The 16,290-nt window shown below is 50.5% G+C and overlaps 1 protein-coding gene and 1 pseudogene across 6 annotated transcripts in view; both read left to right on the top strand.

Annotated features, from left to right (window-relative positions):
• The window catches only part of Cfap46 (cilia and flagella associated protein 46), an 83,874-nt gene that overhangs the window by 15,513 nt on the left and 52,071 nt on the right, over positions 1-16,290 (top strand). For all 6 annotated transcript variants that reach the window (NM_001302546.1, XM_017322097.2, XM_017322099.2 and 3 more), the window contains 9 exons: positions 2,218-2,316; positions 2,895-3,085; positions 8,080-8,308; positions 8,561-8,681; positions 11,889-12,012; positions 12,603-12,733; positions 13,345-13,469; positions 14,579-14,712; positions 15,668-15,880. In NM_001302546.1, the coding sequence (NP_001289475.1) occupies positions 2,218-2,316; positions 2,895-3,085; positions 8,080-8,308; positions 8,561-8,681; positions 11,889-12,012; positions 12,603-12,733; positions 13,345-13,469; positions 14,579-14,712; positions 15,668-15,880 (1,367 nt within the window). The remainder of the gene's footprint in view (positions 1-2,217; positions 2,317-2,894; positions 3,086-8,079; positions 8,309-8,560; positions 8,682-11,888; positions 12,013-12,602; positions 12,734-13,344; positions 13,470-14,578; positions 14,713-15,667; positions 15,881-16,290) is intronic.
• On the top strand, positions 9,096-9,731 carry Gm4459 (predicted gene 4459; annotated as a pseudogene).

The following is a 16,290-nucleotide window of genomic DNA, read 5'->3' as shown; positions in this document are numbered from 1 at the left end:
ACTTAGAAAGTTGGGAAGCAGTCTACCTCAAGACACAGCTATGCCATTCCTAGGCATATATCCAAGGGACACTCCATTCTACCACAATGACACTTGCTCAACTACCAGCTTTATTCATAACAGCCAGAAACTGGAAACAACTTTTAGATGTCCTTCAATTAAATAGTGGATAAAGACAATATGGTACATATGCACAATGGAGTATTACTCAGCTGTTAAAAAAATAACTACATGAAATTTGCAGGCAAATGGGTGGAACTAGAAACAAAATCATACTAAGTGATGTAATCCAGACCATGGAATATAAATATAGTATTACTCAGTTATAAGTAGATATTGGCTCTAAAGTAAAGAATAACCATGCTGCTATCCACAGACCCAGAGAGGCTAAGTAACAAGGAGGGCTCAAGTGGGAATGTATGAATCTCTCGGGAAAGGGGAACTAGAACTAGACCATATATCTTGGGTGGATGAGGGCAAGTGGGGACAGAAACAGGAAGGATCAGGTTTGGGCAGGATGGAGTGAGAGACAATTGGGGGTCATCTCTGGGGTGAAGCAGAAAACTAGTGCAATAGAAACTCCCAGAAATCTATGAGGGTGACCCTAGCTAATGGGATAGGGGTCCATAACTGACAATCTCCTGTAACCAGGCCAGACTTCCAGTGGAGGGACTGGGACACCAACACAGCCACAAAACCTTTGACCTACAATTTGTCCTACCTGCAAAATGTGGTGGTGTAGAAATTGTGAGAGTGGCCAATCAATGACTGGTCCAGCTTGAGACCCATGCCATGAGAGGGAGCCCACCCTTGACACTGCCTGGAGGCCCGGACCCAGAGGCTGGAAAGCCCAGAGACCTGGGATAGAACCAAACACAACTGGAAAAAAAAAAAGGTCAATGAATGAAATGATTCCTAATGATATTCTGCTATCCTTGCAGACTAGAGCTTAGCATAATCGTCATCAGAGAGGCTTCTCCCAGCAACTGATAAGCGAGCGCAGATGCAGAGACTTACAGATAAACCCTAGGTGGAGCTCGGGGAATCTGGCGGAAGAAAGGGAGGAAGGATTGTAGGAGCGAGAGGGACCAAGGACACCTCAAGAAAACTCACAAAACCCACTAAGCTGGGCTCATGGGGGCTCACAGAGACTAAAACGACAATCACGGAACCTTCAGGGGTCTAACCTAGGCCCTCTGCATGTTTCCGTTGTGTAGCTTGGTCTTCCTGTAGGACTCCTAACACTGGGAGCAGGGACTGTCTCTGACCCTTAGCCTGCTTTTGGGACCCTTTTCCTCCTGTTAGGATGTCCTGTCCAGCCTTAATATGAGAGGAAGTGCCTAGTCTTATTGCAGCACTTATGCCATGTTGGCTTGATACCCCTGAAAGGAAGGAAAACCGAAGAGGAATGGATCTGAGAGAGAAGGGAGGTGTAGGGGAGGGACCGGGAGGAAGGGAGGGAGGGAAAACTGAAATTGGGATGTAATATATGACAAGTATTATTTTTAGAAGTCAATTCGTGAAATTTGAAGGGAATAGAGGTGGTGGAGATAGGAGATAAAGTTAGAGGGAAGAAAATGGAGGTGACTTTGATTAAAATACATTATATGCATGTATGAATTTCTCAGTAAAAGAAAAAAGAAAAAATTTAAACCAAAGGCTGGTGAGATGACTCGGTGTGCAAAGGTGCTTGCTATCAAACCTGATGATCTGGACTTGCTCCCAGAATCCACATCCCGAGAGAAGAGAGCCAGTGCTCGCAAGGCGCCTTCTGGTTTCCACACTCACACACACACGCATGCACACATCATGTGTGGTGGCTCACTTCTGTAATACCAGCACTCAGGGAACTGAGGCAGAACTGGTGTGAATTCAAGGGCTTCCTGGGCTAAAGAGTGAGCTCCAGGGATACCTTAGCTATAACGTGTGAGTCCCTGCATTTGAAAAAAGAGAAAAACAATGTTTAAAAGGAAAGAAAATTTCAAGGTCCTTTGAAATCAGTGAGGCGTCCCACCCCCTCCCCTCAAAAAGGTCTCACAAAGTCTTTCTCCCTTTGTATCTTTTGAGACTTGTTACATGTTTCCCCTACTTCGTGCTGTTCTCTGTCCATTTTCTGGTTTCTGTTTCTGCTGGGATTCAAGGCGTTCTAAGGCTGATGAATGTGCATGATTGCCATCATTAATGTCTTTGTGTTCAAAACTCCATCTGCGTCTCCAGGATACTGGCAAGCTGCTAGAAATGGAAGGTCTGGAGTGTGAATTAGATGCTTTAAGGCTGGGAAGCAAGCTCAAAATGTACCTTCGAGGAGCCGTCGAGGTAAAGACTAGAGCCCAGGTTGGAGGTCCCCTAGACCGGAGCATCACTGGGGTCAGACCAGGTTTGGGGACACTGGGTGCAGGAAGCCAGGGGCCATTGGGGGAGGTGGCTGAGAACAGAATAGTGTGGAATCGGTTTGAGGAAAGCTTCAGAGTGTGAGTGTATCTCACAGCTCCTGAAAGTCCAGCCTCGAGCCTTTCTGCTGGAAAGGACCCATAACACAAACCAGAGGCGATTCTTCTTGGGCAGTGAATGAAAGATGTAAGCCCTAGCAGGCAGACTCCAGTTAGAAATAAATGGACTCTGACTTCACTCACGCAAGAACCACAATGAGCTGCAGTCTTTTTCCTGAATGTCTTAGAAGGATCCTACTGCAGGATAGGAAAGACCGTTGTGGCATCCTTAGAGGGATCAGGGCCCTGGCCTGATGACCTGGGGACAGCTAATGTCTGACCCCCATAATCTGCCATTTCCCCTGACTTCTGTCCCCAGCACTGGCTCTTCTAGGTGGTGACCATGGTTGGCATCCCATCCTCGCCACGCAAGCCTCAGCTAGCCATTCACTGTGCCCCTTACAGGAGCAGCTACTCATCATAAAGAGAATGGACAACATCCTGCAGCGAGCCATTCGTCTGGGTAACCCCACGACCATCCACGTGCTGTGTACTGCACAGTGGAATATCTGCCTGCCCCTGCTGCAGCACAACCTGAGGCACCACCTCCGGAAGCCGCTGACCAACATCGCTGAGATTCTGGAAAAGGTTGATAGGTGGGCACCATTTATTCCATGTCTGGGGAGAACTGGGATAGAGTTTTTTTTTTAGTACTATAAACAGAGCTCAGGATGTGTGCACCCTGTTCCACCATCACCTGTGCGGTAGACTGGTACACGAGCCCAGTTTCACTTGTCCAGATGACGCCTTCCAGTCACCTAGGCAACCTACATATAGAATCCTCACAACATAAACAGTCCTCGCTCTAGCTGCCCGTCAAAGTATGGTGGTAGGATTATCTGAGGAGAGACTCGTAAATGTATTCTCAATGGCCATTGCGGATATGTGGTGGGCAGGCTACCATCATAAGCCAGAGACCCCTTCTTCAAAGTGCACCTCCTTTTGCTCACACCGTACTACAGGGTCTCTGTCATTCTGTATTTGCACAAATACATGGTTTTACTGATCTCTTGCCTTCAGCTGTACTGCAGGTGAATGTCTGTATGCGACAGTGGGTGCTCTTCATTTCCCTTTGTGAGCGAGCATCTTTCCTGTGCTGCTGATGGGCGTCTCTCTGTTCTGTGGCCTGCCGGCTCAGATCTTGTATCTCTGCCAGTTTGACACCGAGGTCTATAGGCATAAATTTTTTGCCACCTACTTTTAATAAGGGTTCAACCTCTCCTCTAGCCCACCATCCAGCAGAGGTAGTGGAATAGAAAAGTTATTAGGATGGGGGAACATGGACCTTTTCAGCAACAGTTCTCTGGGGGCGAGCTCCATCTTCTTTGGCAGCAGTTCAGTCCCATAGCAAACACCAAATAAGACTCAGCAGCTGCAGAGCAGTCCTCTAGGCAGGCAGACACCAGGCATGAACACCAACCAGCCTGAGGTGAGGCCGTGGAAATTCCACAGGAACCTCATATCAGTTCTTGGGCAGATTTCTCTCAGTGGTGGTGTTACCACAAGTTGAGCTCAGCAATGCTATGTAAGACAAATCAATACACGCGTGTCATTAGTGAAGAATAGCTAGGTGGAGAAAACCAAACCGCAGCTCAGTGCCCATCTCCCACTGTCTGTGGCGTCATATTTATACTCCTTCATCAAAGGTCCTTTCACATATTTCCTATATCAAAACATCTTTTCACCTGTGTCTGCTTCAGGAACATTCCCATGTCTGCTTTGACAAGATATCCTTTCACCTGTGTGCCTCAGTAAGTCATCATTTGATACAACTGACTTCCCAAAGAACTAGAAGTCACCACTTCAGAGGTCAGGTCATACTGGCTTTCTGAGTTAGTTGTGAGGTGTCTTTCTAAAATCCCTTTCCAGCGTCTCTGATACAGCTACTTGTCTTGGTTCCCATGATCAACAGTGAGATCATCCAGGCCCTGGGGGGTGCTTGTCTGGTTGACTATATCCTGGGAAGGCCTTCAGTCAGAGACAGTCTCTACGTCTGGACTGAAATGAGTGAGCCCTTCCCCAGAGCACAGTGTCATCATGCTCGGGTGGTCACATGGCTCATGCTGTACATCCTGATTTTTGTCGATTGTGACGATCCCAGGGAAAGGAGCATTGCATGTCCCAGCCAGGGTGTGAGGCTGCCTCATCCCCTCCACCCTGGCAAATGGACTCTCCACTAGGGCCATGTGCATAGCTGGCCCGGCAGGCAGTCTATGTTGTTTGATGCAGACCCCAACATGCCTGCTCCCCGTATCCACTGTTCCACAACATGCCTACCAGCCCTTGCTTTGAAGTGAGCAGCTTGAATACTCACCAATATGCCCTTCCTCTCTCAATTTGGCCACTGCTCTGTCCCCTGGAGGTAGCTGTATATTCTAGAATCCTCTCTTCCTTCTTTCTTACTTCTATGTATCTCTAGGGAGAAGGGCTCCTCTAAGGCCACTGCAGGGGCCTCCTTTACCTCACACAGCCTGCATTGGGCACTTTAGTTCCCATCATCCTTCTCTCCATCCATGGAGATGCCAGCCTTATGCCACCACGGACCTGCCCCACAGCTAGCCTATGCCTATTGCTAGCAACCTTTTCATTCTAGGAAAACAATGGCCTCTTATGTTCACCTCATTTTTGCAAATTCCAGGATCATCTCCTCCTTCCACAGAGCAGGGCTCTCCAGCTTGGGGTGGGTGGCAGAGGTGGAGGTGGCCATCCTGGAGAACAGGACATGGCTGATGGAAACCCTCAGCTCTGCTGATCTGCACTGGTCCCACACCATCTCACCCTCAGAGAATGTGTTTGTTATCGAATGCTGGATTGGCAGGTGTGGCATTCTTTAAACACCTGGAAGGGCTTCTTTCTTCTGGTCTCCAGGGTCTCTGATGGGAAGTCCACTGCAGTGTGGTTCTCTGTGCATCTTTTCTGAATTTCAAGCATTTCTTTTAATTTTTTTTTTTTAGCATTTTGGTTATAATATCTCAGGAGCCTTTAAAATGTTCATATAATTTCAAAATGTTAAATGACACTTTCATCAGATTTGAGGAATTTTTAGCTATTGTTTCTTTGAATACATTCCACTGTCTGGGATACTAGCTATACACATGCAGAATATGGGGTGCTTCTTGCAGCTCCTGGGGACTGTTCAGTTTTTACATCCTTTTTGTTTTGACTCTTCCAATCAGCCCATTTCTGTTTCCAGACTCATGATCTTCCTGGCCATCCTCTCTGCAGCTGGCCCTGTCCTGCTTCTGACCTCGGGGTGACCGTGTACTGGGCTGGGCCAGAACGGAAGGAACAAAGCTTATCTGGGCAGGTTCACAGGAACTGGCAGGAACTGGCTTGAGTGCTGGGAAGAAATAGCCTACAGGTCTCATTATTTGGATTAATAAGGGCTATATCAACCTGGGGGAGTGGGTAGCAGTTTGGGGGATGAGTGTACATTATGGGGTGGTACCTAGGTTCTGGGAATGCTCAATTTACATGAAGAGGAATTTCAGGTGCTTGCTGGGTGTGTCCTTATAGGGAGAGATGAAGCTAAACCTGTAATATGGACACCAGGCTATGTGACTACCTCAATGGTGGTAGAAGTTGGGGTTGCAAGGCTATGTGCACTGGAGCATGTAGACAGAGAGAGAGAGAGAGAGAGAGAGAGAGAGAGAGAGACAGAGACAGAGACAGAGACAGAGACAGAGAGGCAGAGAGACGGAGACAGAGCGCGCTTACTCCTGCCAGTCTCAAGATGAGATTTTTGGGATTTGGACATGTTTGGCCCTCACTCTTGATCCAGGCCCATCCCCCAATTCACACGGCTCACTAGTCCCACGCTCCGCAGTCATACTTGGCTAGGATAGTCCTCTTCTTACTTACCACAGCTTTTAGTTCAGTGTTTCTGTGTTACCATCATTTTCCTTTATATGTGAGCAGTTTTGTGACATGTATATCTATTTGAAAAGGTTTATTTGCAAACCCCCAAAGCCAGCCTATTTGGGTCCTGACCTTGTGCTATCCTCTTCCATCTCTTGCCAGGACAGTGACTGATGATTCTGTGCTAAGCATTGCAGGTGGAATCCTATGAAGTCTTGGTATCTTTTGTTTGTTTAACACAGGGTCCTACATAGCTTGTAGACAATGAAGCCATGACCAGCCTTGAACTTGTTATATAAATCAGGTTAGCCTCCGACTTGTAATAATCCTCCTGCCTCTGCTTCCCAAGCACTGTGATTACAGGCATGTGCCACAAGTGTCGCCATTCTCAAAGAAGTGTTGTTCCTGTTTTGGTGGCCAGCTCAACGTTGGTTGGTAGCCTGAAAGTCACACTGGCTGGTCCACCTCTGCTCTAGCACATCTCTGGAAGCCCAAGTGCTCCCCACACCCATCCCAGAGGGAATCTTCCCATGAAGCAGGCTCTCTTCAGGCTGAGCTTTGTGTTTTGCTGGGACAGAGGCACAAAGCCTGAGCAGGCAAGCCCAGGCTCTGCCTGCTGCCTGCTCAACTCAGGCAACACTGTGCCCATCTGCTTTGCCTCTCACGTGGCTCACGGCCACTTCTCTTGTGAGTTTCCATCCAGGGGACCCAGATTTCATGCTGTCCAGCATCAGGACCCAGGGGCAGGTGCCCTCTTGTTAGTTTTTCAGATGCTGTGGGTGACAGGTTGACTTTCTCATACTCAGAAGCAGAGGCAGCTCTAGCCTTGGGCCAGCTCTCTGGCTTGTTTTCAGGTTGTGGACTTGGGTGTTACACCTGCTGGTTGTGGTTTTCATTTCTGCCCCCCCCCAGCCCCCGGGGACTTCTCTCTATGAATGCCCCCTGCTATCTGCTCCCAGCAAGATTCACACGGGCCCCTCTTACTCCATCCACAGTAGACACCATGGTGCACCAGGTTCCTGCTCCATTGGGTAGCAGAGCTCCAACGCCTCATACCACAGGCCCTCTCTGCTTCTCCACACAGCCTCGCCATATGTCCGTTCCCCCTAAGGTAGTGGGAATGCTGCGATCACTTTTATTTCTCCGTCTTGGCAGAAAGTCAGTGAGCCCCCGGCCACTGGAGCATCTCCACCCAGCAGTCTGTGGATTGTGAGCTCTGCATCCCGTGGCAGTGCCTGAGGTAGCCCCTCCATCACCACTGCACAATGCTTTTGTTCAGATGCAGGGACTTCTCCATCCTTGGCTATAATTAGCCAGAAGTGTGGCTAAGCCTCCTGGGCAAATGTCCAGTGTATCCATCAGTCAAAGACAGTGGGCCACAGCATTGCCACCGAGTCTATTCCAGGAGACAGGGGTCCATTGCAGTGGACAGCAGGGTAGCTGTGACATCTGGGTGACAACAGGAAAGCTCAGCATGCCCTGTTCTCACATCATAGCAGGAAGTACTACGTGAACCCTTTTCTGTCGGCTTCTTCCCAGACTGGGTGAGCTTATTTCCAGGGGTCTGTAGCAACCGTTACACTTTTTCTCTCCCTTTGCGAGGTTTCAAGACAAGACAGGAAAGAGGTTGGGAAGCAGGGTCGTTCTGTACCTCTTGCTGGCGACTGGACAAAAGTCCCACAGGCTCCCTAGCAGCCCGCCACAGCGCCCTCTCATGTGCTGTTACCTCTAGTCTCATGATCCTGTTGCGCTGCCAAGTGCACATGGAGATGGCCTATATTGAGCAGGATGATGACCGGGTGGAGCCTGCCATTGAGCATATGCAGAAGGCCATGCGACTGGACAGCCTAGGTATCTACAGGGACAAGATCAAGATAACCTACCGCCGGCTGCAGTTGGGTACCATGCTGTACCAGTCTCCTGATCGTCCTGAAGACAAGGCCACTATGGCCATTGAACAGGTACAGAGCTAGCCCATTGTGGGATCCACCTTCTAATGAAAAGACCAAGGGGGAGTCTTGGGTCAGAGAGAGCCCAAGGGACCATTTAGACCCAAGCAGGATGCCCAGGCTCAGCCAGCCAAGGTCCTGTATGGCATCCAGGGAGCCTGTGGGAGCTGCGTTGCCTGAGGGCGAAACCATAGACCCCTCGAGAGTCTCGGCTGTCCCAGGGGAGAGGGGCCTCAGATATCATGCACATCACCCTGTCTGCAGGCAAAGAAAGCCACCCCAAAAGACAGTGCCCGGAAGAAGCGTGCAATCCTGGTGAACGCAGGCCTGGCTCTTGCCCCCGACACCTTCCAGATTGTGCTGGACAGCGAGAATGAGTCCAAAGGTAAGTGCTGCCCTCGAGCTCACGGCCCTTGACTCTGCTGTGACATGACTTATTAATCACTGGAAGCACTAGAGAGGGATTGTGTCTGCAAGTGGCTATTAGTAGTATTATAGCAGAATACTACACCCAGGACTTAAGCTTGCTGTTCTAGGGGCTGGACATCTGTGATGACGATGTGGTGGGCTAGGCTCTCTTGATACCACCTTCCTTGGCTTATAGATGGTCATATTTTCCTTGTATCCTCACTGGCTGTTCTACATGTCAACCTCAATATCCTCTCTATCTAAGGATCAGACTGAACAGGACCCACCCCCTTCCAATGGTCTCTTCTCTTCAACCTTATCGCCTATTCAAACCCCATCTCTTGAAAAGAAGGATTTATTCTGGAATCCTGGGGTTAGAACTTGGAAACAGAGTGCATCCTGGGTTGGCGTGGCCATGGCGTCTCGTGTCCTCTGCGCCTGTGTCCGCCGCCTGCCCGCGGCCTTCGCGCCGCTGCCCCGGCTTCCCACGTTGGCCTTGGCGCGGCCGCTCAGCACCACCCTATGCCCTGAGGGAATCCGGAGGAGACCCGAGGCTCTGCAGTCCGCCTTGGCGCTCGCGCAGGTGCCTGGAACAGTCACACATTTGTGCCGCCAGTACAGTGACGCACCCCCACTGACGTTAGACGGAATCAAGGACCGAGTTCTGTATGTCTTGAAACTCTATGATAAGATTGATCCAGAAAAGCTCTCCGTAAATTCTCATTTTATGAAGGACCTGGGCTTAGACAGTTTGGACCAAGTGGAAATTATTATGGCCATGGAAGACGAATTTGGGTTTGAAATTCCTGATATAGATGCAGAGAAGTTAATGTGTCCACAAGAAATTGTAGATTACATTGCAGATAAGAAGGATGTGTATGAATAAAGTATCAGAGCCTTCTTCCTCACTGTGAGGACTCCAGAAGACACACGATAGCATCGTGGCCGACTGACAGCGGCTCTGTTCAACTTGTATTTAAATTGTCTGAGTGTTTTACCCGTTAAAAATAAATCTATTACAAAACTAAAAAAAAAAAAAAAAAAAAAAAAAAGAACTTGGAAACAGTCTAAATGGAGACCTAATTCAGCCTATAGTGTCATCTGAAGAATGGAGACAGCAGTCCTGGGGTGCTCTTTGGATCAAAGCTAAGTTGATTTCACTTACCTGCCCCACTTACTTTGTTTCCACTGCTCTATCCTAGTTGTGGCTGCTGAGCCCAGCTCTCAGGGCCAAACCAGCAACTCTGGCTAGAAATGGGCAGCGCCACTGTTGCTAGAGCAGCAGGCAAGTCTTGGTTGGTGGGGGCACTCTCCTGTAGCTACCCCCAGCACAGCACAGCTCTGGTGAAAGCATTATAGGGATTGGAGCTTCAGAGATGACAGACTGAAGTTGTGTTGGCTGTAGTCCATGCTGCGGGTCCCAGGCAAGAGACAAGTTGGGGAGGATGGAGTCCCAGCCCTAGGCTAGGATGACTGAAGCCTTGGAAATCGCCTTTCAGGCCCACGAGTTGTCTTACGCCACCATCTGCTTTGGCATTTGCATCGCTCATGGTTTATTCTGACCCTTATGAGTCTGAGCAGCCATCGGTCGGCTGACATCACACAGATGGTCTGTCTTACTTGGTTGATTCATCTTATTAGATGAACATAAACAACTATCCCCAAGTCTGCATTTTCACCAGAGGACATAGTGCCAAGTTGGTACCTGTAGGAGATTCTGAGACTTACTAAGGTAGGGGCTCCAGAACGTAGGGTACCCCAGCAAGTGGACACCTGTGTTATATAGGGAAGCACAGAGGAGGCCGGGTACCACCTGAAAGGCGTGCACATAGGCCCAATCCCCACCTTCCTATCTGGTGTCTCCTGTGCCTGCCTCTGCACTGGGCAGCTGACTCTCACTATGAAGCTGAGCTTTGGGTAGGTATTCATCTTAGATCCGAAAAGGGATTGAAAGCCTCTACATGAAAGAGAAGGACTGCTGGGATTGGAAGTGGACAGTGGGCGCTGCCCGAGAGGACAGGATGTGGGGGCAGGTCAGGGACCTGGTGCTACTGAGCCCACAGTACAATTTTTGCAGCCTATTTTTATATCCGTTTTCTTGCCCACCACCCAGCAGAGGCAGTGGAAGAGAAAAGTTATTAGGATGTGGGGGAAGTGGACCTGCTCAACAACAGTTCTCTGGGGGGGGGGCGGTGAGCTTACTATTCTTTGCCAGCAGTTCAGTCCTGTAGCAAACACCAAATATGACTTAGCAGCTGCAGATCAGTCCTCTAGGCAGGGAAACACCAAACACTAACCAGCAGCTATAGTCCAGGCCTTTCAGCAAGCAGACACCAGGCAGCTGCAGTTCAATCCTGAAGAAACTGCAATGCTCACCAAATGGCCCAAGGCAAGGCCATGGAAGCGGCAAGCTGCCGCAGGAACCTCTCTGTGGGGTCATATTTATACTTCTTCATAACACGTCCTTTCACGTGTCCGCAAGACATCCTTTCATCTGTGTCTATTTCGGGAAACATTCTTTCATGTGTCTGCCTTAGCAAGACATCCTTTCCCCTGTGTGCCCTAGCAAAACATCCTTTGACTTAAGCCAGAAGTTTCCACTTCACTATATCTGATGACTGATGGCTCCACTCACTCCATAACGCTCAATGTCATTGCTGGTCCAAAAGCACTGGTAATGCCCTGGTGATGGTGCCCTGCTGATGGTGCCCTGCTGATGGTGCCCTGCTGATGGTGCCCTGCTGATGGTGCCCTGGTGATGGTGCCCTGCTGATGGTGCCCTGCTGATGGTGCCCTGCTGATGGTGCCCTGCTGATGGTGCCCTGGTGATACACTGATGATGATCCACTGGTAATGAACTAGTGATGATGTGCTGGTGATACAGTGGTGGTGATGCACTGGTGGTGATGCACTGGTGGTGATGCACTGGTGATGCACTGGTGGTGATGCACTGGTGGTGATGCACTGGTGGTGATGCACTGGTGGTGATGCACTGGTGGTGATGCACTGGTGATGATGCACTGGTGGTGATGCACTGGTGGTGATACACTGGTGATACACTGGGGATGGGGCCTCTTCACATTCATAGATGAGCTCAGCTACCCAAACTTCATTTGTAGACCTGTTTGCCAGGCACAGCAGTGCTCTTCTATACATTTTCATTTTGGCTATCTTCTGCTTTCAGTTTCCATTGGGAAGATCAAGGGCCGCTTCACCTACCTCTGTGCAAAAGCTCGACATCACATCCTCTCTGTGGACAAAGCTGCTGGACACCTGCGGCGTCTGGGATATGAGAATGACAAAGACAGGTGGGCCAGCAAGGAGGGTCTGCTAGTTGAGACCTTCATCCAGGCACCAAGTTCACGGCTGCCTGGGAGCCCGGGACAGGTGACACAAGCCACAGGTGCTCCACATGTAGCCCCCGTGCTGAGGATGTGGCTTCCTCCTGGGGAACAACTTAGTAGGTCATGCTGGCCAAGGCCACCACAGGAATCCCCAACCCAGGGACAGCCACCCATACCACATGTAGGGAAATAACTTATGTGGGAGCGTTTCTCATTGTTAAATGACCAAAAGAACCACTGATAGTGGGGAGAGAGCTATATGTGACCTTGGGGGCAGGCCTAGCTCTGGCCTTTGGGCCTTACCCCAGGAATTATTCCAGCTCCGATCCCTGAGTTCTGACCCCCTGCATCACCCAACTCTGCCGGACCTCCTCCCCACTCACAGCCTCAGCCAGGTGCACTTCCATGTCCCAAGCCACTGATTGACACCTGGCCCTGTATGGTGGCTCCTCCTCCCGCCCCACCCCCACCCCCCACCAACAGCCCTTGCAGGTGTTCCTAATTTCACCTGTGTTTCCTTCTCACCATCTCACCACCTGGGTCCTGAGGAGCAGAATTGTGATTTGGGCGGAGCTGGCCAAGGTTGCCTGGCAGCAAGATGTGTGGGATGTCTGTCGCACGGCATCCCGATTTTGCCTCCTCTATGACAACGTCAAAGCAAAGAGGTCCACAAAGCTAAAACGAGGTACACATCCTTACCATGTGGGTAAGGGTGAGCATGTGGCATGTGGGTAGGCTGAGCTTCAGGCCATCGTGAGCTCAGTGGCATCACTAGTAGGTCCCACCAAGGAACACCAAGCAACACAGAGGCTCTGGCCACCTCTCGGAAGCGCCCTGGTCATGTGTTTGGGTTTAGAGGAGTCTTGTCACAGAGAGCAACATTTCTGTCAGGCCTCTATCTGTGAGCTTCATAGCCACAGGGCCGCCCACCAAGGCCTGGAAATATCTGCAGCAAGAAGCAAGCATCAGTGCTGAGCACACGACACGCAGCTTGCTTCCTGACCTTTATCTTCTGAACATTGCCCTTCATCAGCGATCCACACAGTGCACACTCTGCAGTCACTGTTACAGTCAACTCCAGATTGCTCAAAGCTCAGGACAGGACTGTACAGATTCCACGTGTACATGGCACCATTTCATGGTGGCTGTGCTTACAGCAGACCAGTAGTGGCCGTTGTAATGATCAGAAGGATGCAGGTTTATGCTGTCCTTCCCGAAGGGCTTGTCCCACAGGAAGTTGGGACAAGTTTTGATTGCTGAAAAAGAGTCTCCCTTTCCCTGCTGCTGTTCCCTCAGGGAGGAAGAAGAAAGTCATTGAGGGCTCCATGAGTGACTGGGCTCCCTCTGACATGGCCATGCATAAGCAGATGCCCCCTGACCTGCTGAGGAAGATCGCAAAGGTGTTGTTCATCAGCGCTGAGGTGCGTCAGGAAGGTCTTGGCCATTGTAGCTGCCAGTGCTGCTGTGGCCATTAACACACCAGAGAGATTTGTTGTAAGGGCTCCCTTTGCATACCCCAAACATAACCACACGGTAGAGATAGAAAATCAGTTCAGTTCCTGAGGACTGCATGAAAAAAGTGTGACTTGAGATGCAGCGTGGTGTGTGTTGGTGCATATTTGTGTGTGTCTGTGGGGGGGGGATCATTTCTGAAGTCTGGGTGTGAAGTCATATTTGAGGATTGAACTTGGTGTTGGTTTAGGAAACTTTTGAAGGAGATGAGATATATGCCCTGTGACTCCATGGACCCAGCAGAGGCTTGGGCTGGCTCTTGGTTCCCATCTCTAATGGGCCTGCTCCCTTCCAGACTGGGATGCTGAGACCCAGTGCTGGCCCTGCCCAGAACTAACCGCATGCATTGTGACCCAGCTGTATCCAAAGCCCTTGAGTGTGAGCTCTCTGCTGCCATGCCTGGGTCAATGCCAGAGGCACTGTTTTACCCTCACAATGGCTACAACAATTTCTTTGGTCTTACTCAGTGGACACAAAGCCAGGGGCTGAGGCACACACCTGTTTATTCCATTAAAGTCTTGGGACAACAACATGACCAAAGATAAAACTGCCAGATGGCAGAGCCCAGAGTTGATACGCAGGAGACCAGTGGCTGAGACTAACTGGTTTACCAGTGTAGGGCTGGCCTGACCCATGTCCTCCCACCCATCCCCCTGCCAGGTAGGCTTTGTAGCCTTTGAAGTGGCAGAGCAAGTTTAAGAGGCTGCAGGGAGATGAGCAGTCGGCTAGCTGCCAGAGGAGAATATGGAGACTGCTCTGCCCTCCCGCAGAAGTATGATAATGGGCAAGGGTTGTGCTTTTGAAATAAGCTCCTCCCTTGGTGAGACTCTGGAACTGGCAGGGTGTTGAGGCGGGTGGGGTGGGGTGGGGTATGCAAATCCAGCACGTGCTCCGTCTAACTTGTGTTTGGCTTTTTCAGGGAGGAGGCTTTGCCATGTGTCCCATCCCCCGTTCCCCCACCACCACCCCCAATGCTGGGGTCTGCCTCGCTGTGACTTCTCTGTGTTCTTCCTCACAGGCCACTGTCCACCTTCTGCGCTCAGAAGGTGTACAGCTGAACAACCAGGCCATTCCTCCTGAGGACTTGAGCCAACACCCAGCCGGCTACGTGCCTGAACCACCAGAGAGCAATTCAGAGTGGATCACGTACAGGTGGGTGGGAGTCCTAGCCACCCTGTAGACCAGTGGTTCTCAACCTACATAGGTCATGACCCCTTTGGGGGTCGCATGTCAGATATTTACTTTATGATTTGTAACAGTAGCAAAATTAGCTATGAAGAAACCATGGAAATAATGCTATGGCTGGGGTCACCACAACATGAGGAACCGTATGAAATGGCCTTGGCATTAGGACGGTTGAGAACCACTACTGTACACTAAGTGACTGAGAATCTGCCTCCCTTGCCCAGCCCCAGTTGTAGATGAAGCAAGATATACATGTTCTAGCCCAGGATGTTTGTAGGCAGCTAGATCTGAGAGTGGCTTGCCCAAATCAAACAACTGTGAAAACAGAAGACTAGAGTCATTAGCAACTCACTAAGATGCCCACTTGGCCCCTGATGGGAAGAAGTTGCCCAGCCTGGGCTAATAGATAATCCCTTCCATGATGCCCACTGTGGTGAGCGGCTTCATTGCCCACTCTAGGTACCAACCACCCAGCAAACGATATGCACCCAAGGCTCTCACAACTACAGAAAGACTAGGAGCCAGGAGGTGAAGGCAGCTACAGGCATGGCAGGAGGCAGCATGGGTGAGCGCTTACTTAGGTCAGCGCTCCTCCTCAAACCAGGGAGCTATGAGAAGGGCCTGTGAGACTCATAGCATGAGAGGAGCTGTGCGAGGGAGCTGCTGGTACCTGGATAGGACCTCACCAGGCCCAGGTGTGATAAGAGGCATCTGGGGACATGTGTGAGCAGAGCAGCAACAAGACGGTCCCTCTAGGGCCTGAATTCCTGGCCTGTACAGGGGTGCCTGACCAGACTGAGATGCCTTGAAAACTGGAGTGGGGATGACCAGGAGAGTCCACCTTCACACCAGCAGTGGTGTAGGGGCTAGAGAAGGTAGAGGCTGGGCGTTGAGCTGACCGCTGCATGGTGTCTTGTTTCAGAACCTGGATAGAAAACTTGTCACAGTATGCCATGAACAACTGGATGCGCGCTGCAGAAATTGGGCAGGAGTTAGGAGAATCCTGGATTGTGCAGAACGCCGTGGTCTACGTTTTGAACCACAACCGGCATCTCATCTTGGCTGGGAGGCAGAAAGAGCTGGTGGAGTCCCTATTCCACTTCCTGAGCATCATCAAGATCGTTGGATACACAGAGTGGGTGTGGACACCCACAAGTGTTTATGTTGGAGAGTCATAGCTGCAGGTGTCAGGTGTGACCACTGTGAGAGCAAGGAGAGACAAGTTGGCGTGGGGCAGGCCTGTGCATAGAGGACACTCTCAGCCTGAACTGTGATAGCATGACCTCCATGGTCCCGGGGACCCACACCTGCCTCGCTGCCCCACAGCTGGCTCTGCTCCAAGCCATCGCAAAGAGGCCAGCTTAGGCCCAGACACTCCTGTGAAGTAGCTTTGAGCTCTTCACACCTTGGGCTGGAGGTGGGGAGAGGGTGGGATTTCAAGACTATGTGCTTGTTTGTTTTTGAGTCTAGATGAATGAGAAGTTAGAAATCTGAAAGCATTTGTGTTGGGGTGGGTTTGAGGCTAGCCTGGTCTCCAAAGTGAGT

The sequence above is a fragment of the Mus musculus genome, chromosome 7, assembly GCF_000001635.26.
Source record: "Mus musculus strain C57BL/6J chromosome 7, GRCm38.p6 C57BL/6J".
NCBI classification, from domain to species: domain Eukaryota; kingdom Metazoa; phylum Chordata; class Mammalia; order Rodentia; family Muridae; genus Mus; species Mus musculus.
The sequence above is the reverse complement of the archived record's forward strand: the minus strand, read 5'-3'. Positions and strand labels throughout refer to the sequence as shown.